Genomic DNA, 24,303 nt, shown 5'->3' with positions numbered 1-24,303 from the left:
TTGTAACAACCATATTTTGATTTAATCCGATTGAATGTATATGCTGTTGGGGTTGGTGGAGTTTTGTTCCCGGGCTTACGGAGTAGGGCGCGGATGGGTGGTACAAAAGCCTTCCAACTCCTTGTGAACCCACCTTGTCCGCGATGGTTTGCGAAAAGGGACTGAAGGGTGCTGGTCAGGTTTGTTGCGATGGGTCTCACCACATTCCGCAGGCCCAACTGATGTGAATTGTCACAGGGTCACGAAGTCGAGTGGTTTTTCTTTTTTCTGTCCAAACTTAGGCTACTGATGAACTTCATGATCCGTCGTGGTCAACCGGGTGGATGGCATAACAGCCCAAGAATGAAGGTCTGGTCGCCCCCACGATGTTCATTCTGCCCAATTGATTCACGTTTGTTTTGAAGACAGTCGACGCAAATACATCGAAAACTTGGTTTATTAAGGCGTTGGCCCTTGCTGCCACCTAAACACACTTCGGTAAAGTTGGTTTTATATTCGCACATCCGTATTCAATAGCCTTGTTAATCACACTACATTGGACATTCAGTGGACATTCACAAGTAAATATGCCATTAAAACAATACTTGCCTATTTTGATCGACTGTGAAAAATGTTGTAAGTTGACAATCGTTGGTTGTCAATATCATGTCGCTGCTTAAAATTCGCAAACATTAATTTATTGCACATTTATTGGAAAGTCTGAATTTATCAGAAGTCCGAATGTGCGAATATAAAACCAACTTTACCGAAGTCCTAAATACTGGGTGTGTGTGGTGTATTTCTGCTGTGATTACACACGTTAAGAAGGAAGCCGGCGTCAGCAAAGGCCGAATGTTCACACTAGATGCGACTTGTGCAAATAAAACACACGATTCGCGCGTGAAAATCACTTCACAACAGACGCGAATTCGCATCATGAGAGGGGCTTCTCCCAGGCGGCTCCAGTCTCGTTTCTGCACACTTCCTCTGAATAAACACATCAACTCGTCAGCGGGAAAGTAGTTGTAAAATACGGCGAATAAGCTCAATTTACCGGCTTTAGCTAGCTTGTAGTCTCAATATGTATATAGCTCAAATTGAGTAAAGAGCGTTTTTTACAACTTACCAGATTGTCCGACCTCCTCACTCACTTTCTTACAAGCAAGATCCTATTTATTCCTGTTTCTATAAATGTATGAAGATGTATCATACAGCAACAATGATTTTGTCCTCCATTGTTGTTTCAGATTTCTGCCTCCGCTCACTACGTCGTAATCACGTCACTACTAGAGCAAGCTCCTGATTGGTTAACGCGGCGCAAATTTTCGCCAAAGTTCAGATTTTTCAACTTGCGCGATTCGGCCGAAACACTCAATAGGTTGTTTGCAATCACGTGGTTCTGGTGACGCGCGAAATGCCAGTGGAGGGCAAACAGTGAAAATTAGTATGGAAGAGACGGGGAAAAGTCCTTTCTTTGCTGGTTTAGAAAGTAAACAGAAAATCACAACATATGTTGGACGCGATTCTTATGTTATGAAGAGGAGCGACTTTTCCGCTGAATTAAAAGACTTTCCTGCCATCGAGGAGGCAGATATAGAGGATGTGAAGCTGCCATCACGCCGTGTTCAGTTCTAGTCTGGGTTTGTTTATATCGCGCTGCCTTTCTGCTTGTGAAGTTAGAGCAGTATTTTGATTTTCTGTCGTGATTGTGGAAAATGTCGCCATTGTAGGTAATTTATGCTGAATCGAGAATTGTAATAGGAACTCACGATATTGAATGGATGGTAATTTTCGCCTTAAGGGAAGACGACTAGCAAATGTAATAATGTCACTAAATAAACCCACTGCCTTTCACTCAAAATAATCACATACTTTAAGTTTTGTATTTGGTTTTTGTGTAATAATTAACATTATGTTTTAGAGTATGATCACTCGGCTTGTGAATGATAACTTGCACACAGCCACATCAAAACTGTTCACAAGCTTCTATGGGTTTGATTTTGGTTGTCATTTGTTGAAATAAATACAAAATACAGCGTGTCTGTGTCCTGAACGTGACCCTCCGTGGTCATATGGGAAAGTGAATATTTACAAAAACAACATTAAAACTAGTTACATTTACACGCTTCCAACAAATAAATGGATCGACTTCTGTCAGCTTGTTGAACACATTTATTTTATTTGGACATTTTCTACCATACGATGGCTGAAGCAGCAGCGCATGACACTGTTCTCATGGTAACCAGATCAACAGCGTGAACAGAATACTACAAAACTGAAGTGAAAATACCAAATTATAGCCCTAATTAAATAGGATAAAATATCTTCTCCTCCCTGCAAACGATAGCATGAAGAATGTGAATATTTAACCAAGTCAAAAAGGTAAGCAGGTATCCATATTCATTTAAGTATCAGCAGACGCAAAACGCCATAAAAGGCGACAACTTTTAAAGTTAAAAAAACGAAATAAGTTATAAAAAACGCAAAACATGCGAATTTTGAGTTTTTTTATAGGATTCCTATATAGAAACATCACTCCAAATAGCAAAATAGCAGATTCGGTGTTGTGATTGGTTAGATCACTTGTCAATCAAACTCCCGGCAAAGGATTAATGAGGATAAAGCAGAAAAAACAGGCTCAAGTGGTCAAACATCAAAGTACCAGACTAGCAGATGTTAAGGAAAGGTCAAAGAGCAAGAATAATCTTGCAAAACTGTTGACGTACTGAACGTTCTGAAACTGTTCTGAAAAACAATCATTAACGTTTGCGAGATGGCAAGCTTATTTGAAGAGTACTGCAATACAGTAACTACGAAAAGCATTAACAATCTTCCAAAAAGGTTCAAATATTGATAAAGAATCAGGATCAAGACTGAGAAAAAAAAAAAAAAAAAAAAAAACATCCAGGAGAGGGCAAACTTACCCAGAGATCCCACAATTATTTAAAGATGACAGAAATCAGGGCCGGAACCTTGTCAGAGAAGGTATTCTTATGAAACCATTGAAAATTTGGAAGCAGCATCAGGACTGAAGAAACCATGATGGTCAAAGGTTCTTTAAAAAGTAACAAAGCGACGACTGAAACGTGTTTATATGTTAAAATGTAATTTATTCCTGTGATCAAAACTGAATTTTCAGCATCATTACTCCATTCTTCAGTGTCACATGATCCTTCAGAAATCATTCTAATATGATGATTTGCTGCTCAAGAAACATTTATGATTATTATCAATGTTGAAAACATTGAAAGTTTGAAAGTTGAAAGTTTTTGTAACATTAGTATACACAATACCGTTCAAAAGTTTGGGGTCATTAAAGACTTAATTTTAATACTTTTATTCAGCAAATGCATTAAATTGATCAAAAGTGACATAATTCTATTTATTATATATTCATATTTATATACAACAGGCAAATATCATCGCCACAGTAAATCTGTTTTGTAACATGCAGCCATATTGTGATTTAATCCGAATGCATCAAATAAGATCAGAGGTCTCCTGCTGTTACATAAGCTCATAGTCTCAGTCACTCTTTCAAGACTAACTCCTTGTCTTCCATGATATATTCCTGGAAATCTCTCGCTATCAAATCAAAAGACGCTTAAGCTATAATCAACTCAATCCCCTGTAATCCTCCGTTGGGTTTAAATAGCAGACAATGCAATTATCCTGGACACTCAATCTCAAAAAAGTCATTGAGAAAATGGGCAACGCTAAAAGTGGAGCCCTTTCCAAAGAGCTTCTGGAGGATCTGAAGATGAACACTAAATACTCCGAGGAGCAGCTGTACGTTTGGTACCAGAAGTTCCTGAACGAATGCCCGACGGGCCGCATCAGCCAAGAGCAGTTCGAGAACATCTACGCCAGCTTCTTCCCAGACGCAGATCCCAAGGCTTACGCTCAGCACGTCTTCAGGAGCTTCGACGCCAACAGCGACGGAACGCTGGACTTTAAAGAATACATCGTGGCTCTGCATCTGACCTCCTCGGGGAAGACCGTGGAGAAGCTCGAGTGGGCCTTCGCTCTCTACGACGTGGACAGGAACGGAACCATCACCAAAAACGAGATTCATGAAATAGTGAAGGTGAATGAAAACTAGCTGGGGTGTGTTTCCCAAAAGCAAGTTTAGTCGTTATCAGCATAGTTCAACGAGTCTGTGTTTCCCGAAACCAAACATCCGCGAACAGCATAGCAAAGATGTGAGGTTGGGACGAATAGTCGACCTGTGGTTATACTTTATTGTTTTCATGACATGTAGACGTAATAAATCTTTATCTTGAGCAAATTTAGCAAGCTTACATTCAGTGCAATCTATATCTTTTATTTCGAATAATGTCATTTTAGTTTGTCAAGAGATTTAAAGCGCTATTTTTGAAGAGTGCAGAGTACATATGAATGAGCCTAAGATCAAATCTGGAAATAAAGCAAAATAACTGAGAAAAATGAGAATTAGTCCACAGATGCCATGTCAGTAATTTATTGAGAAAAAAAAGTAGCATTAAAGTATTTATGTTATGCTGCCTTCACGTGCGATAAATACGAGTTTCCTAGGGAAAAAATTGCACATGAACGCCCTCCCATTTCATTACTTGAATAGGATGAGCTCGTACCCAGCAAACATCTGGACATTTAATGGCATTGAAAAGACTTCCCCTACGACACGTCCTGTCATGGTTGAAAAATAGTTACAAAATGAAATTTAAACGGACGTCTTAGACGTTATCTTAATTAATAAATTAATTAAGTATTATATATTGAACTACACATAGCTAAAAGTCAAAGTAATAATTATACATGCAACCACATGTACAAATGTATCTGAATGCATTTTTAGGAAATGCTCTTCATATTTTTACTAATTTATGGCACAACTATTTTTGTTTGTGACTATTATGTTTGCAGGGTAATCACGACTTCAGAAGTGGGAATGATCAAATTATCGATAGCATGTAAAGGCAGCGTTAGTCTGACCAACACACCAGCTAACAATAACAAACGTGTAGCCAATCGTATGACAGTCAAGGACAAGAATACTTTTTGTGCGCAAAAACAAAACGAAAATAACAACTGTATTCGACAATATTCTCTTCTGTGTCATTCTCATTCGTTGTTTACGTCCAGTGCTTCCAGGTTCATCGTCAGAACGCCGACTCATTATTGGATGGCTCCTGCGTCAGCATCACACGCATGCGTCGTGCTGATCACATGACCAGTGTCTGCCAATAATGACGGCGTCTGCGTTCTAACGGAGAACCTGGAAGCGCTGGGCGTAAACAACGAATGAGAATGACACAGAAGAGTTTTGTTTTTGTGTACAAAAAGTATTCTCATCTCTTCATAACATTAAGGTTGAAGCACTGCAGTCACATGACTGTTTTAACAATCTCTTTAGTACCTTTCTACCTTTCTTTGCCTAAGCAGCGAGTTGCCTCGTTGTACGGGAAACGCACCTCAGATTAATTCACAGACTTTAATGTCTCGGCTAACAGAAATATGCCGTAATCATGTTTTGAAAATGTTAGGCCTATTTTTGTTCTCTGAACGTCCAGTTTTTTTCATAAGGTCTTTGCACACCGAGTCTGAAATTTTTTTTTCCGTATTTGTCATCCTAAGATTCGTCACTCACAGAAACTTTGCACACTGAGTCCGATGCGTATTAATCCATTGCAAAAAAATCACAAAACAATACAAAATGGGGTCTTCAAGCAGTAAGGAAGATTTTGTTGACCTCTCTCTTCTTAAAAAGAGAAAAAGAAAGAGGAAATATTGGGTCCATCCGATCCTGAGATTGCGTAGAGAAAGGAGAGAGACTGAAGGATTATCCCGAGCGATTCAAAGTTTACTTCTTCAGGATGTCAGTGGCTCAGTTTGATGCTTTGCTAGCGATACTGGAGCCACATATTAAAAAAAAGACCACCAATATATATATTATATATATATATATATATATATATATATATATATATATATATATATATATATATATATATATATATATATATATATTCCATACTTTGTTTGTCATACGGTGCTTTGTGCTGTGAGAGAAAGTGGATAAACCGAATTTTGGCGTTTGCTTGTACAGTGGCTCTGAATTGTCAAAACACCTCTCAAAATGCTTGCTCTGGATGTGAAAAATGCAGAAAATTGAACCCGATCTGATTTTTTTTATGACCGACTAAAGTTTCGTAGGCAGTTTGTAAGTTGTGGATGAAAATACAGAATGCAATGTTACTAACATTCTATTAACATTACTAAAGAACGTTTCATCGTAACTTTGAGAGAACCTGTGCTCCTCTTTGCAGTCAATATTCAACATGATCTCCAAAGAAGACCAAAAAAACCTTCCGGATGATGAGAACACGCCAGAAAAACGAACAGAAAAAATTTGGGACTTTTTTGGGAAGAAAGAAAATGGTAAGTGAACATTTTCACGTTAAATGACAATATGGAAAAGCACAAAACCCTTGATTTAACAGAATCCCCTTTACTGAGCTTTGAAGAATGCATTTTCTTTATATCGTCAGGTAAAATAACAGAAGGAGAGTTCATTCAAGGAGTTATGGACAATAAGAACATTCTCCGCCTGATTCAGTTTGACGAACCCCAAAAGGTCCAAGAAAGGCTCAAAGAGAAGAAGCAGTAATGTGTTTAAATAGCTGTTTTAGTTTGATCTGATTCTTTTAAATAAAGTGTAAAAGTTCATGTGCACTGCAACATTTTTGATTTCTTTTGTTACATGTTGACTGAGATAAAACGATTGATAGGAATTCAATTCAATGTGTGCCATGAAATGTACATGTAAAAATGCTGTTTATTACCACCAACGTGCAGTATAAAACATAACGGACGGTTAAAAATGGCAACATCAACAGGAATGCATTTAATTTTCCTCTGCATGTCATGAAATACACTGATACAAACAGTCCATTGGCAAAAAGGGTCAAAAGACACGGTCACATTCACTGTCATTGCCATCCATGTGAGGTGGAACCACATCAAATTTATGTAAATAATCCACAACTTTGCTTCACAGTCATTTACTCATGAATAAAATACTATATGTAACAGTCATGCAAATGTTTCATTTTAGTATTCTACTGATACTACTACATTTTATATTGAGTATTTATCATTCTGTTATTCTACTAGAATGCATTCTTGTAAAATGAAGTGAAGATTTTCAAATGGGCCACTTTATCAAATGTACATGCAAAGTAAACATACAATGAGGGAGATATTTGTTGTTAATTGTTCAGTTTAATTGTGCTCCCTTTTGCAATGTATAAATGATTATTTTAAGCATATCAAAATGCAAAGAAATTCAATGTATAAGTTAAAACAGTGGCTCTCAACTGGTGGGTTTGACCCAAAAATGCAGGAAAAAATGCAAATAATAAAATACATCTAACAGCATTATCTAGGACAGTGAAAGCCAACAATGTAGCAAATATGGAAACATTAAGGAATTTCAAGATTTGCATTTCTGCCGCTTTTGCACTATAGTTTTAGCACTGCTTTGAGTCGCAACATGATCTTGGTCCTGAAGCAAAAACCAGTGGAGAACCACTGACCTAGATAATAAAGCAGCCAGTAATATGTTGTATAAGAGTGTCAATCACAGTCCATCCCTGTTTTCACTGTTGTATAAATCACTAGTCTTGTCATATTCATTGAAAGAGGTCTAGGGATGCACCGATATGAAAATTTTGGCTGATACCGATAACCGATAATTCCTTATATTTGAAAGCTGATAACGATATATTGGCCGATAAATCATAGAGGAGAGCGAGTTTGGCCAATAACGTATGTCATTTTGCTGATACCGAAAACCAATAATTCCTTATATGTAAAAGACGATAACCAATATATTAGCCGATAAATCAAAAATCTAAAAATTTTGGCTGATACCGATAACCAAACATTCTTTATATTTGAAAACCGATAACCGATATATTGGCCGATAAATCATAGAAGAGAGCGAGTTTGGCCGATAATGTATGTAATTTTGGCCGATACGATAATACTTTATATTTTAAAGCAGATAACCAATATATTGGCCGATAAATCTAAAGATTTTGGCCGATACGATAATACTTTATATTTGAAAGCCGATAACCGATATATTGGCCGATAAATCATAGAGGGGAGTGAGTTGGCTGATAATGTATGTAATTTTGGCTGATACGATAACTAATCATTCTTTATATTTGAAAAGCCGATAACGATATATTGACCGATAAATCTAAAATTAAAACATTTTGGCTGATATCGATAACCAAACATTCTTTATATTTGAAAGCCGATAACCGATATATTGGCCGATAAATCATAGAAGAGAGCGAGTTTGGCCAATAATGTATAATTTTATATAATAACCGATTTTGGCTAAATCATAGATACGATAATACTTTATATTTTAAAGCAGATAACCGATATATTGATAACCAAACATTCTTTATATTTGAAAGCCGATAAATCATAGAGGGGAGTGAGTTGGCTGATAATACTTTATATTTTAAAGTATGTAATTAGAGGGGAGTTGGCTGATATCGATAACCAAACATTCTTTATATTTGAAAACCGATAACCGATATATTGGCCGATAAATCATAGAAGAGAGCGAGTTTGGCCGATAATGTATGTAATTTTGGCCGATACCGATAACCAATCATTCTTTATATTTGAAAAGCCGATAACGATATATTGACTGATAAATCTAAAATCAAAACATTTTGGCTGATATCGATAACCAAACATTCTTTATATTTGAAAGCCGATAACCGATATATTGGCCGATAAATCATAGAAGAGAGCGAGTTTGGCCGATAATGTATGTAATTTTGGCCGATACGATAATATTTTATATTTTAAAGCTGATAACCGATATATTGGCCGATAAATCATAGAGGGGAGTGAGTTGGCTGATAATGTATGTAATTTTGGCTGAAACCGATAACCAATCATTCTTTATATTTGAAAACCGATAACTGATATATTGGCCAATAAATCTAAATCCTAACTTTCATTTAATTTTTGAGAGCCCAATTACAAAGACAAAAGTCTCACCATTAAAAGTCATGTCCCAAGCACACAATTATAATGATCATTATAATTTTATGTAGCCTATATGACAGATTTGCACTACATATGTTGCACTTAACTGTATTTTCCTTTTTGAAGTGACTCCAATCATATTTCAAGCAATTCAAAACCATCATGGTGGACAGTGCGCATCTGAAGTGTCTCAGCTGAAGGAAATAATCCATTATTTATCAACTATAATATATCGGACAAATCAGGCCGATAATGATAACATTAAAAATGAATGATATGTTACCAATATGTTGGACGATATATCGTGCATCCCTAAACAGGTCTTCATTGAGCTGATGTTTAATTTGTCAATCTTTGAGCACTGCAATTTAAAAGAGTATTTCAAAGCTTAGATTGTACAAAAATCAGGTATCAAAAACATAACGGAAGCCATTTACTATGGAAGCTTGTTTCCACCACGGAATAAAAAAGGAAATTGCGACATTTTATCTCACAATTCTGACTTTTGTTTTGCAGTTGCATGTTTATATCTGAGTTTTTTTCTCAGAATTGTTATAAACTCTGTATTGCGATTTGGAATTTTGAGAAAAAGGTCAGAATTGTGATATAAAAAGTAACATTCCTTTTTTTTTAATCCATTGCGGAAACAAAACTTCAATAATTTACAGTGTTTAAAGTGTGGAAATATACATCCCTAATTACATATTTATAGAAAAATCCATCACGATAGATTTCAAAACTCGCTCTCCTCTATGATCTCCTCCATCGTCTCCCCTGAAGTAATTTCGCCATCGCTGCTGGAGAGGCTCTTCCTCATGTAAAACTCCAGGCCTGAGCTCCGCCCACAGGCCACGTCCTCTGCCGATTGGACAGCCACCTGCAGCTGATGTGCCGGTGTGGGGGCGTGGCCTCTGTCCTCATTGTATTCGCTCTGCTCTGTGTTTTGTCCGGGGCTCTTTTGCGAGCACTTCCACAGGTGTTTGGGGTGAATGTCCGCGAAGCAGTTGTGCACCTCAAAGTGATTGGAAGAAACGAACAGCTGCCACCGCTTCTTCAGCTCAGCCTGGACCTGGAGGACACGTTTCAAAATGTGCTTATTATGGTGAAAAATGCTCTCGGACTTTCAAAAGTTCTTCACCAAACATACCTCTCCATTTGCAAAGCAGTACAGCACCGCAACTAACAGACCCTGTCGAACAATAAAGCTCATGGTTAGAGGTTTTGCTGCATCAGCACAGGAACAACAAGCAGTTTTCTCACCTGGAAAGAGCTCAGGGTCAGATTGACGAAGTTTCGAGTGTAGCGGTTGCTTCCTTCGACCGATTCGTCGATAATTAGGGAGAAGACGATCTCGTGGATCCCGAGCAGAGGGATCAACACGAGCGTTGCTCTGGCTAAACTGTGCGAACCGTGTGAAATGTGTGAGTCTCTTCACCTCGTTTTTATATGGGCTACAAGCTATTTTAGATAAGCATCGACTAACCTGTAGCGGTAGTCAGTAAACTTCACCTGGTCGGCCTTGTACTTGGACAGCAAAAGTCTGATGATTTTGAGAAAAATGCAAAAAATGACCTGAAAGACAAATGAGGGCATGATTCTGTCAGCATTTGACTTTTGCAGGATTTCTGTCTTGTTAAAAAGTAGCAGGATTGAGTGTTAATGAACATTTTCATTGTACGTTTATCAACCGCTGGTCCGCCTCTGAAAGATAAAGGGCAGAGGTTTTCAAACACAATTTGAAGCAGAACGACTGATTTAATACATTGCAGCTGTCATCTTTTACGGCTCACTCCTGATTTGCTCATGACCAGCATGAGACGTGACGGCACGAGGAACTACAGTGAAATCGGCCTTACACCATGACAGCAGAGCAGAAGTAAACCAATCAATCCTGCTTTTCTCCTCCCACAGTTTTCATATTGAATATGTGTCACTAAAAGTGAACAGTTGCATGAGGAAAATAAGCCATTTCAAATATAATTCATAAGGCATCATACTCACGATCACTGCTAATATTATTGGACCTCTGATTATCCACCAGATCCAGCTGATGTTATTTATCCAACAGCTTTAGAAAAAGAAAACATGTAATGCATTATATTATGCATATATAACCATTAATAGATAACACTTTATAACGAGGTTCCATTTGTTAACAAGAAAATACGATTTCAGTTCAAAATTCAAATTATCTTCTGTATGACATGCAAAACTTTCTTTTAAAATGGCAATCTGAAGTAAAAAAGGCACGTACCCTTTATTTTCATATACCGTTTTGACTACGGTCCAGGGAATCACAAACAATAATGGAGTTCCTGAATGAGTTTGTTGAATAAAGTTGGAGAATTAATAAAGTCATGGAAACACTTTACTTAAAGCCTTTGTATATAATGCATTATAAATAGCATGATATATCTGCCACCATATCGGTATCGGCTGATGTATGTTCATTTTTAATGTTATTGTTATTGGCCTGATAAGAAAATTTGGCCAATATATATTAAAGCCGATAAATAATGGATTATTTCCTTCAGGTGAGACACTTCAGATGCACACTGATCGCTATGATGGTTTTGAATTGCTTGAAATATGATTGGAGTCACTTCAAAAAGGAAAATACAGTTAAGTTCAACATGTGCAGTGCAAGTCTGTCATATAGACTGCATCAAATTATATTGAGAACATTATTATTGTGTGCTTGGGATATGGCTTTTAATGGTGAGACTTTTGTCTTTGTAATTGGGCTCTCAAAAATTAAATGAAAATTTGGATTAGATTTATTGGCCAATAAATCGGTTATTGGCTTTCAAATATAAAGAATGTTTGGTTATCGGTATCGGACAAAATGTTTTGATTTTAGATTTATCGGCCAATATATCGTTATCGGCTGTCAATCATAAAGTATTATCGTATCGGCCAAAATTACATATATTATTGGCCAAACTCGCTCTCTTCTATGATTTAATCTTTTTAATCAGGCTCTCAAAAATTATATAAGAATTTGGATTTAGATTTATTGGCCATTATATCGGCTATCAGCTTTCAAATATAAAGAATTATCGTATCGCCCAAAATGTTTAGATTTTAGATTTATCAGCCAATATATCGGTTATCGGCTTTCAAATATAAATAATTATTGGTATCAGCCAAAATTTGTAGATTTTAGATTTATCGGCCAATATATTGGTTATTGCTTTCAAATATAAAGAATTATCGGTTAATGGTATTGGCCAAAATGTTCGCATCCCTAGCTATAAAAGTATTTCTAATACATTAATTGTGCCTTGTTATGCACCTTATAATGCACTGTTACACATTTAGAAAGTATAATGCATTCAAACGCATGACAAACAAGCAACTTCAGATGCAACAAGGATTCTGCAAATATTATAATGGTTACAATCATTAATGAAAAGATATAATCATTATAACGTACATTATGAATCCCTTCATAATGCAGGAAAATATTGGTATCAGCCAAAATTTTTAGATTTTAGATTTTATTGGCCAATATATCGGTTATCGGCTTTCAAATATAAAGAATTATCGGTTATTGGTATAGGCCACAATTTTTAGATTTTAGATTTATCAGCCAATATATCTGTTATCGGCTTTCAAATATAAAGAATTATCGTATCGACCAAAATTACATACATTATCGGCCAAACTCGCTCTCCTCTATGATTTATCGGCCAATTTATCGGTTATCAGCTTTCAAATATAAAGAATTATCGGTTATCGGTATCGGCCAAAATGTTCATATTGGTGCATCCCTAACTATAAAAGTAATTCTAATACATTAATTGTGCCTTCTAATGCACCTTAAAATGCCCTGTTACACCTTTAGAAAGTAAAATGCATTCAAACGCATGACAAACAACCAATTTCAGATGCAACAAGGAATATGCAAATATTATAATGGTTATTATTATTTATGAAAAGATATAATACATTATAATGTACATTATGAATCCCTTTAAAATGTATTATACATAAAGGCTTCAAGTAAAGTGTCACTAAAGTCATTTTAAAATCGAAATTCAAAGGACAAACTATTCTTATGTAGTAAGTCGCACCCCATCCGATGATCATGTATTTCTTCAGAAGTCTCTTCCTGGTCAACACCGCAGTGAACAGCAGCGTGTGCAGGAATATCGCCTCCACTAGAAGCCAGAAGTAATTACATCCCACAAAATATTCCATCGACACCTTTGAGGCCTTGCAGAGGAAAGAAATCTGGAAGGTTGACATTTATATTACTGCAACTTTTGTGCCTCTACACAATGACAATGCGACAGAATAACAAACAGTAAGACATGCATTCCTTACAGAACTAAAAATGAGTATAAATGAAGGTTTATGTACCGCAGATTTTGTGTAACTGTTCCATCCCATTTCATCATTGGGCAGGTTGGTATACTTGACTTGTAATATAACCTCTTTGGTAATTACTGCTGATGCTCTAAATATGAACGATACAAAGAGATTCATGTGGATGTAGTTCCTCGTACAGTGAAGCTTCCTGAAAACAACAGGTAAAAATAATTTATTGCCTGGTTAGGGACAAATAAAATTAGTATCTCAGATATCTGGAGCCAGCTCTGGGCTGGAGCAGAATAAATGACCGGATAGGACAGAAATCAATCAATTTGATCAATGAAAACAAAAGCACTGTAGCTTGGATAAATCTAATTATGCAAGAGAACATTGGTTAAATGCAAAGTAAACATAGTGAACAGCAGTGATTCATCAGAGACTGCCTGTATTCCAAATTAGTCAATGGTTTGTCATCATCTGCATGACCAATGGCCCTGAATCCGTCTTTTATCAGTGAGATTAAAGTGTTATTATGAGGGAAACAATTTTGCAAGCTATCTTAAAGTGCCCCTACTATGCTTTTTAGGATGTAGTGTGTAAAAAATCTGTTTTTTGAATGTAAAAGCTTTGCAAAGTTTCAAAGATCAGATAAATAGAGTAATTGTCTTTCAAAAGAAAGAAGCGATTCTGAACTGCCTGAAATGAGACGTCAGTAATTTCAATCTCACTTCCTGCTGAACCTATGTAGGTTTGTGACTAATTTGCATAATGCCAGCCTCTGGTCTCTATTGGCTGAACAGCATCTACTTTGCCCAGCCCTCAAATGCTGTAGTTGTATCTGGGACTGGAAGAGTTTGGTTTGTTGTTGTTCATGTCGAGAAGATTCTGTTTTCTGCTGCCAAAGCAAATCTAGATTGATACGGTAAAACCGACACCAGTTCGTATCACTGTGCATCAAGTGTTGATATTCCGATATGCTAATGAGTGTTTGGGTTCCGACCAATCAGAGCAGAGCAGGCTCTCGGAAAGGCGGGGTTTAGAGAGACCGAATCCTTGATCTAACCGTTTCAGACGCTGAGAGAAAAGAGTTGATGCTGCAGTGTGTATTATGAGAAAATTAAAGTGTTTTATGACCTTGGATGAATGTGAACCTATTGTAGAAGACTCCAAAACAAAATTAAAACCTTTAAAATAGCATAATAGGGGCATTTAAAAGTTACATTCTAACTATATGAAACAAAAACGGACCAAACACTGAGCCCTGCAGAACTCCACTCACCTCAGAAGACTCATGATCAGAACAGCCAAGCAAAGAGAAGAAAAAGACAGCGAGTATCCTACAATGCACAAGACCCTCAACACAGACTGCCGAAATACCTCGTCTTCCTGTGTATGCAGGATACCATTATAAAAATGATGCCATGATGGAGACCATACTTTAATGTATGGTAGCATTATTCACCTGGGGCTTGAAAAAAGAAGGGTTTTCACACTCCGACTGATTTCTCCATATGATGCTGGAGTTCTCCTCAGTCTTCCAGGTGCCGTTGACCGTGCATTCCTTGTACACATATCTAGTAGAATCTGAAAACAACCAGCATAAGTATCATTCTTAGTGTTTTTAATTAGAAAATTATATACACACTACCGTCAAAAGTTTGGAATAATTATGATTTGTTTATGTTTCTGAAAGAAGTTTCTTCTGCTAATCAAGGCTGCGTTTATTTGATCAAAAATACTGTAAAAATTGTGAAATATTGTTGTAATTTAAAACAGCTGTTTTCTATGTGAATATATAGTAAAGTGTAATTTATTCCTGTGATCAAAGCTGAATTTTCAGCATCATTACTCCAGTCTTCAGTGTCACATGATCCTTCAGAAATCATTCTAATATGATGATTTGCTTTGTATGGCTGTCAACACTTTCTAGATCTACAAATAAAAAAATAAATTGGAATGATATCTGTTTTTTTTTTTTTTTTTTACACAAATGTAATTTTACACAATTTATTAATGTTTTTACTAAACGTTTATGTAGTTTTTGGAGGATTTATTATATATTTTAAATTTATATAAATAACAAAAAAACAAAAATATTTTTTTAAATAGGTTTTTATACAAAAATAATTTTTTATGTAAAATTCACTTTATAAAAGACCCACATTTCTAACTTTCATTCATGGGGATAACATGGATAATTTGACATGGTTTAGTGTAAGATTTTTGCCCAATAGCTCCACTATTTAACCACTATACTATAAAAGACATCTTTTCACAAGTTTTTTTCAGTTAGATTCATATCTTAATATTATGAAATCACAATTATAACAATAAAAATTTTTTTGTCAAAGTTTTTCAATAATGTTACTTTACATGTTGTCTCCAGAGACCCCGCTTTGAAAATGGACAAAATTCATCCTCAAAATCAGAAACAATGCAGAACACACATACAGAAATAAAGCGGAACACTTTAAAACATCCACAATGCACACACACACACACACACACACACACACACACACACACACACACACACACACACACACACACACACACACACACACAGAATCCATGTGCTGTATTTGCTCATTTGTTATTGCTGTTCAGTTCATTGCATTTTGATGTTCATGTCATGTATTTGTACTCAATATGTAATATAACAGATTTATTTCAGTACAAAAAATGCAAAACTTTGACAAAAAGTAATTTTTATTGTTATAAGTGTGATTTCATAATATTTAGATATAAATCCAATAGCAAAAAAAATAAAAAAATAAAACTTTTGAAAAGATGTCTTTTAGTTAGTCAAAAAGCAGAGCTCTGCAGCATCTACTGGATTTTTTTTTACTTTTAAAACTGTATTTTCCAAATAATGGGCAAATGTGGGTCTTTTATAAAGTGAATTTTACATAAAAAGCTGTTTTTGTATAAAAAATATTTTTAAAATTTATTTATAGAAATTTAAATTTATCATACATTCTCGAAAAACTGCACAAATGTTGAGTAAAAACATTGATAAACCGAACAGCACATCGACCCCAAATGAACAGCGCCAGAGGGTTAAAATTAAGTCTTTAATTACCAGAAACATTTGAATGGTAATGTTTCTTGAGCATCAAATCATCATATCAGAATGATTTCTGAAGGATCATGTGACACTGAAGACTGGAGTAATGATGCTGAAAATTCAGCTTTGATCACAGAAATAAATGACATTTTATAATATATTCACATAGAAAACAGCTGTTTTAAATTGCAATAATATTTCACAATTTTTACTGTATTTTTGATCAAATAAATGCAGCTTTGGTGAGCAGAAGAGACTTCTTTCAAAAACATACAAAATGTTACTTATTCATAACTTTAGTGTATATTTAAAACAACAACAACAACAACAAAAGAATATTGCTATATATATATAATTTTATTATTACATATGGAAAATAAATATATACAACTATTATACAACTTTATTATACAAATTAAAAATTATAAAAATTATACAACCATTATTCAACTCTTTAACTTTTTAACTGTAATTGGAAAACGTGTAAAACAAGAATAAAATAAGTGACCTTCTTTGATCCATGGTAAATAAGGAGGACAGCGAACAGATACTATCCCAGGAGGTGAATGCGGCCAACAGACAAAAACGTCAAATGTTCCATTGCAGAATATTCCTATGGGGAGATTCATACAATGACTTACACGGCATACGCATATTAAAATCTGTTTCTACCAGCTTCACTCACCAGTTCCAGTAGGGAAAGTGGCTTTCAGGAGTCGTGTGCAGTTCTCTTGATATTCACTACGTTTATAGATCACATCATCCAATATGGAGCCCATGACCTTTACAAAACCATAAAAACATGACATGGATTGAGTGCTCATCGACTGAGAGTATTCCTGTCATAATAAGAGCCGATGCTTTCATTGGTGATGCGGGACATTTTCAAACACAAGATGGCAGTATTTATAAATGATCTCTGAAGGAAAGGGTCAATGTTGTCCTCTTGTTTTTTAGCAATAACTTTACTAAGCTTCCAGTCACCAACATTACATCTTTTGAAGACGTAAGAGTTTTTATTTGGACACAATTAATGATACTAAAGAGCAGTGTGAGGCTGTGACTGGAGGTGATATTAAACACATCTTCACTTCTGCTACAATGATCAGATAAATATTTACATTCTTGCCAATTTACAATGCCGACTGCTGAAGATCAGTTTAGAGTGAGAAAATTGCCTGGATGCATTCTAGATGCTCAGATACTGTGTTTAATAGATGTTTACATGATAGTAATCTAGTTTAACAATACATATAAAAGTATTTAAGCTACAATAGTGACATTTAAATGAGGAATTGTCTTATTACAAGAGCAGAGAATGTATTTACACACTGCAATACTGTCACTTTACCCACATAGAAATTAATATTATTAACTCTTTATTTCGATGCTCAACTTTAGACTATAAGTAGCTTTGCAACATGTCAGCTAGAGTATTAGTAGACTTTCTGCTTAAATACACTTTATTTTGATGTTCCAAACAGACATTCTACTGACTATAAGTAACATTTCAACTATAAGTCAACTAATTAACCCTAACAGTCTACTAATACTCTAATGAGAGTTAGTTGAGATGTAGTCACAAAGTTACTTCTGTATGTCTAAAGTGGACCATCAAAATAAAGTGTAGCCCAGTATTATATATGAACACCATCCTCCTGATCTGACAGCACATGTTGTACAAATATAAAGCATTTATTGGATCAAAAAAAAAAAAAAACTATTATGAGTTTGAAAATCAACATTTAACTTCTGGATTATAAAACACTCTAAAAAATGCTGGGTTAAAAACAACCCAAGATGGGTTGAAAATGGACAAACCCAGCGATTGGGTTGTTTTAACCCAGCGATGGATTGTTTTAACCCGGTGATTGGGTTGTTTTAACCCAACAATTGGGTTGTTTTAACTCAGCGATTGAATTGTTTTTACCCAGTGATTCGGTTATTTTCACCCAGCGAATGGGTTGTTTTAACCCATGGATTGGGTTGTTTTAACCCAGAGATTGGATTTTTTTAACCCAGTGATTGGGTTGTTTTAACCCAACAATTGGGTTGTTTTAACTCAGCGATTGAATTGTTTTAACCCAGTGATTGGGTTGTTTTAACCCAGCGATTGAATTGTTTTAACCCAGTGATTGGGTTGTTTTAACCCAGTGATTGGGTTGTTTTAACCCAACAATTGGGTTGTTTTAACTCAGCGATTGAATTGTTTTAACCCAGTGATTGGGTTGTTTTAACCCAGCGATTGAATTGTTTTAACCCAGTGATTGGGTTGTTTTAACCCAGTGATTGGGTTGTTTTAACCCAACAATTGGGTTGTTTTAACTCAGCGATTGAATTGTTTTAACCCAGTGATTGGGTTGTTTTAACCCAGCGAATGGGTTGTTTTAACTCAGCGATTGAATTGTTTTAACCCAGTGATTGGGTTGTTTTAACCCAGCGAATGGGTTGTTTTAACCCAGAGATTGGATTTTTTTAACCCAGTGATTGGGTTGTTTTAACCCAACAATTGGGTTGTTTTAACTCAGCGATTGAATTGTTTTAACCCAGTGATTGGGTTGTTTTAACCCAGCGATTGAATTGTTTTAACCCAACAATTGGGTTGTTTTAACTCAGCAATTGAATTGTTTTAACCCAGTGATTGGGTTGTTTTAACCCAGCGAATGGGTTGTTTTAACCCAGCGATTGGGTTGTTTTAACCCAGCAAATGGGTTGTTTTAACCTAGCAAATAGGTTGTTTTAACCCAGCGATTGGGTTGTTTTAACTCAGCGATTAAATTGTTTTAACCCAACGACTGGGTTGTTTTAACCCAACGACTGGGTTGTTTTAACCCATCGATTGGGTTGTTTTAACCCAGCTATTGTGTTGTTTTAACTCAGCGATTGAATTGTTTTAACCCAGCGATTGGGTTGTTTTAACCCAGAGATTGAATTTTTTTTAACCCAGTGATTGGGTTGTTTTAATCCAGCGATTGGGTTGTTTTAACTCACCGATTGAATTGTTTTAACCCAGTGATTGAATTGTTTTAACCCAGCGATTTGGTTGTTTTAACCCAGCAAATGGGTTGTTTTAACCCAACAATTGGGTTGTTTTAACTCAGCGATTGAATTGTTTTAACCCAGCAAATGGGTTGTTTTAACCCAGCGATTGGGTTGTTTTAACCCAGCAAATGGGTTGTTTTAACCCAGCAAATGGGTTGTTTTAACCCAGCGATTGGGTTGTTTTAACTCAGCGATTAAATTGTTTTAACCCAACGACTGGGTTGTTTTAACCCAACGACTGGGTTGTTTTAACCCAGCGATTGGGTTGTTTTAACCCAGAGATTGAATTTTTTTTAACCCAGTGATTGGGTTGTTTTAATTCAGCGATTGGGTTGTTTTAACTCACCGACTGAATTGTTTTAACCCAGTGATTGAATTGTTTTAACCCAGCGATTGGGTTGTTTTAGCCAGACATATAGTAATTTTTAAACAATAGCTGGGTTAAATAAAACTGTCCAGCACGTTGGTCAAACATTTAACCCAATCACTGGGTTTGTCCATTTTCAACTCAACTTGTGTTGTTTTTAACCCAACATTTTTTAGTGTATGATTTGCAGTGCTTACTTAACTGATTCAGTCTGATATTCAACATTTCCTCAGAACTTTCACCTCAATGTTAAAAAATCCTAGAAATATCATGAGCAGACGGGGAGATTACGATGCTGTAATACTGAACGCTCAAAGATTGCACAAAACTGCACAGAGTATATGCTGACATTTGACACAGTTATGAAAGTGACTATCATGCACACAATCTCTCAATCGCTTCTCTTTTGTGCATTGATTCAGTCATTTCAATCATTGTTTGCTATATATTTTTGAATTAAAAAGCTGAATTTGCACATTTAGTTGGTAGCAGATAAATGTGAAAGTTCTATCAGATTCTTACTACAGATTTTCATGGCAGCACCTCACTGATCTGTCCTTTTTTCTCAGCCTCTTTATCTCATGCGGTGCATCATAAATGTTCGAGGAACCTCACACAAATCAAATTCAGATCATCACAGCATATTTTGCAACGCTGCTCCGACTTTGTAATCTCAAGAGATTCCTGTCTGTCTAGTAAACTCTCGGAGTATGTGGAATTATATATGAGCGCTTAAACAACAACATATGACTGTTACTGTATAAGGTCTCATTAGTTAACATTGGTTAATGCATTAACTGATAATAACTATAGCAATACATTACGTCTTTGTTAGTCTTAGTTAATAAAAATACAACTGTTCATGTTAGTTCATTTCCATTAAATTAAATCAAGAAACAAATTCAGCTCACTGTAAAACATGTCTGGTTAAACTTAGAAATGAAAGTTCAGTGAACTCAACTAAATATAACTCAACTTGAAGATAACCTTTGTTTCAACTCACAAAAACTTATAAACTTGAGTTCAAAACCCAAAACGTATCATGACAATTGGAGTTAAACAGAAGAAATAACTTAATGGTGCTGTAATCTTTTACAGTTTTGAATAATGTTTTAGTATTACTATTATATATAATACTTATAAAGTTATTATTTTATCTATTATTTACTATTATTTGATCTACTTCAAGTTACTTTTTTAACATTGAAAAAAACAAGCATAGGATTTACTTTTTACTAGAAAAAATAATTTTACTTGCATAAATAATTGGAAGAAATCACATGTAACATGCTGAATTAAACATTTCACATTTTTAAAGTATAAAAACAGTAATATAGTATTTTCTTGTAAAACGTACCTCACTAATATTATTAATATTACTAATACTATTATTTTACTACTTTTGCAGCTAACAACACACTGAAAAAATGGTGTAAACAAAACTCAGAAATTGCTAGTAAATTACAGAATTCTTCTTTAAGTTACTTAAAAAACATCATGTTTTATTGGTTTGGTTTATTTTTTATTAACTTCTACTTTTCATTATTAATTACTAAAATATTCTATATTGCTATTCCATTATCTATTATAAGCTATTATTTTATCTACTTCAAGCTACTTTTTTAAGCAACTAACTACTACCCTGAAAAAAAATTGGTGAAGGATTTACTTTCAAACAACTTTCACTCAGAAATTGCTAGTAAATTTCACAAACAATTACATAGAATTAAAAATAAATTGTACCCCAGCCATCTATGTTTTATGTACAACATTTTTTCAGTGCTATTAAACTTTGAAGACATCTAGAGATCAGCAGAATCATGGACCCACCTGAGCCGTGTAGAGGAGCGCAGTAAGAGCAGATCGCAGCACAAACGGCCGGACGCTGAACACCGTCAGCATGGCTCAACATTCACCTCCCCACCAATCCAAAAGATCTGCACGGCTTCACGCCACTCATAGTGCTTCCCTGGCCGGGAGCTGCACTTCCTGTAGATGATCCGCTGTGGATGAGAGCGGAGACCCTCAGATCCCAGACTGAGAGCGTCTGCACTCTTTCACTCACTCCCGCTGCACTTCTGGCCCTTCCCAGCCAATCACCGTACGGCAGCTGAGCAGCTACACGGCCTGTAAAAAAGAGGTTTTAGGGAAAACTATTCAGTGACAGCATCTGAGCATTTTCATTAAGAGATCCTCAGAACTGTAGTAATACGGGAGAGAGAGAAACATCGGTCAGCACAAGGTTCGCTGGGGTTCTTGACTCAATTCTAAAGAAAAGCTTCTATATAAAGGAGAAATGTCTTCAATGATTGCATAATACTTTCACGTTTAACACGTTTTTCTTCTGATAAAGTATATTTACGAGCTGTTTATTTCATAAAATGAAATTACAACTAAAACTAGGGGTCGACCGTTTATTGGCCTGGCCGATTATCGGCACCGATATTAAACATTTTTATGATTATCGGTATCAGTGATTGTCGATAATATAATTTAATTTTGAAATTTTGAGTTAGCCACCTCTGTCTGTCATTAATGACAATCAAACAACAAAAGAAAATTTTTAATAAAGATGAATCTATATTTAATTTATACAATTAAGTTATTTTATATTGGATTATTATTAATATGCATGTTATTATTAACAGTTCTCAGAATGAAAGATATGTTTTAAAGCATTTAAAGAAAGTTTTTAACATTCATTTTCATTTTTACACATATATATCGGTTCAAAATATCGGTTGTCGGTCTGCTTGATCTGTAATAATCGGTAAGCTTCTATATTGATTTTTTTCTTCAGGAGTTCAGAGTCAGCTTCAAAATATAAAATGCAAGAACAAAAAATTATTTCAAAAGAATTTATAATAATAATAATAAAAGCTAACAGGTAGGGCACAAAAAATGGCCTGAAAAGGAAGTCAGCTTTTATTTTTCAACATAGATAATTATTAATTATGTTAGCTATTTATTATTTAATCTGCACTTCACTAACCAAAAATTATGTTAAAAGAGGTGCTTAAACTTCAGAAAATGTTCAAGTGATGATGAAACTATATTATATGAGTCGTTTTGTTTGAATTTGAACTCTGATACTAAAATATAGGATATTTGTGCAATTAAATAACATCAAAATCTAAATTAAAACATCAGCAGCAGAAACTGGATGCAACAAGGTTGCAAATTCAGTCTAAATGAAATGATAAATTCCCCATAAATTGAAGAAAAATATTTTTTCTTGCACAAACAGGTTTGAATTGTTGAGCTTGTTGCCTGAATTCGACACTAAAGTTGTCTAAAAAAATACGAAAAATGAAAATGCATCAAATCTAATCCTGTCATCAAATAAAAGTCACACATTTATTAGTGTAATTAAAAGTGCCAATCACAAATGTCTATTCTGCCTCTATAACAATAACTCAATGTTATGAGGTTAGTCTTCAAACTTTGTGCCAGCCATTTGTCAAATAAAACTAATAAATAACAGCAGATGCATCTCTCTTATTGTACTGCAGCCATAATAGAAACAAGACCTTCTGCAGCATGTCAGGACTCCCTCGTTAGGCTAATTACCTGCTGTGATGTATAATTACCAGCTTTTAACACAGTATAGAAGAGGAATTTAATGTTCTTCATTCAGGAAGTCAATTATGATGCATTAACAAAATGGAAACTAATTGCGATAAAGTAACTTTCACATCATCCACTCACACGTTTGCATGCTTTTTTGTTTAAAACTAAAACTAAAACTTCATATGACATGCAGATATTAAAATATCAGCACCTTCTATCTAAATGTGCATTTCTTAATCACTTTTTAAAGGAGAATGAATTACGCATAATTAAAGATGAACTACTTACATGTAATGGTTCATCTAATCTGTAAAGAATATGAATGAGAATTTATATTCATCTTCTGTTAAGACATTCAAATGATGATCCCTGTGAATTTGGCTTCTTGAAACCTAACAATTAGTTTTAGTTACCAAACCCTCTGCTCATGTAGTAAATAGTTTGCTTTCGAGACGTCCTGTGACTGTAGGCATGAACGTGAATTGCTGCGTCCCGGATGGCTTTCCTGCGTTTGAAGATACGTGTCCTGCAGATGTAAACAAAGTGGGCAACGAACTCGTGCAGTCTGACAGTCTGAAGCTGAAGTGAGTTCTCATGATCTCTCTTACAGGGTCAAGATGAGACGCAGATACACAAAACAGAACGGATGATAAACAAATATAACGTACTGTTACACCACCGACGCCTGCGATAAAAACAGACCTGATGACTGATGAAAGACACACTGTCAGTCAAAATGTTGGAATAATTAAGATTTTTTTAATGTTTTTAGTCTCTTCTGCTCACCAAAGCTGCGTTTATTTGATCAAAAATGCAGTAAAATTCTGAAATATTATTGTAATTCAAATCAGCAGTTTTCTATGTGAATATATAGTAAAGTGTAATTTATATCCAGTGATCA

The 24,303-nt window shown here is 35.2% G+C and overlaps 2 protein-coding genes across 2 annotated transcripts; one reads left to right on the top strand and one right to left on the bottom strand.

Moving 5' to 3' along the window:
- The first annotated feature begins 3,307 nt into the window (after positions 1-3,307).
- On the top strand, positions 3,308-6,995 carry rcvrnb (recoverin b). Its single transcript, XM_048171148.1, has 3 exons — positions 3,308-4,066; positions 6,288-6,399; positions 6,510-6,995. Exons 1-3 carry the CDS (start codon positions 3,641-3,643, stop codon positions 6,626-6,628), a joined length of 657 nt encoding a protein of 218 aa, XP_048027105.1. The 5' UTR covers positions 3,308-3,640; the 3' UTR covers positions 6,629-6,995.
- Positions 6,996-9,151: 2,156 nt separating this feature from the next.
- LOC125255976 (glucagon-like peptide 2 receptor) lies at positions 9,152-23,848 on the bottom strand. The gene is made up of 14 exons (XM_048171587.1): positions 23,691-23,848; positions 21,663-21,959; positions 17,109-17,205; positions 16,932-17,036; positions 14,819-14,940; positions 14,636-14,742; positions 13,405-13,561; positions 13,116-13,275; positions 11,294-11,354; positions 11,041-11,107; positions 10,523-10,611; positions 10,300-10,438; positions 10,187-10,228; positions 9,152-10,108 (listed from the first exon to the last, which is right to left on the bottom strand). Exons 2-14 carry the CDS (start codon positions 21,732-21,734, stop codon positions 9,773-9,775), a joined length of 1,554 nt encoding a protein of 517 aa, XP_048027544.1. The 5' UTR covers positions 21,735-21,959; positions 23,691-23,848; the 3' UTR covers positions 9,152-9,772.
- Positions 23,849-24,303: the final 455 nt, after the last annotated feature.

Source organism: Megalobrama amblycephala, linkage group LG20 (assembly GCF_018812025.1).
Source record: "Megalobrama amblycephala isolate DHTTF-2021 linkage group LG20, ASM1881202v1, whole genome shotgun sequence".
In the NCBI taxonomy this organism is placed as follows: Eukaryota; Metazoa; Chordata; class Actinopteri; order Cypriniformes; family Xenocyprididae; genus Megalobrama; species Megalobrama amblycephala.
This window is presented reverse-complemented; position numbering and strand designations above follow the sequence as displayed.

Bases quoted from the DNA above. Each gene is read 5' to 3' on its own strand.
- rcvrnb (XM_048171148.1), top strand. From the start codon at position 3,641: ATGCAATTATCCTGGACACTCAATCTCAAAAAAGTCATTGAGAAAATG. The intron at 4,067-6,287 runs GTGAATGAAAAC...TCCTCTTTGCAG, and splicing joins AGATTCATGAAATAGTGAAG to TCAATATTCAACATGATCTC. The intron at 6,400-6,509 runs GTAAGTGAACAT...TTATATCGTCAG, and splicing joins TTTTGGGAAGAAAGAAAATG to GTAAAATAACAGAAGGAGAG.
- LOC125255976 (XM_048171587.1), bottom strand. From the start codon at position 21,734: ATGCTGACGGTGTTCAGCGTCCGGCCGTTTGTGCTGCGATCTGCTCTT. The intron at 17,037-17,108 runs GTGAGTGAAGCT...ATCTCCCCATAG, and splicing joins CACTTTCCCTACTGGAACTG to GAATATTCTGCAATGGAACA. The intron at 14,941-16,931 runs GTCACTTATTTT...GGTTGTTTTCAG, and splicing joins TTTACCATGGATCAAAGAAG to ATTCTACTAGATATGTGTAC.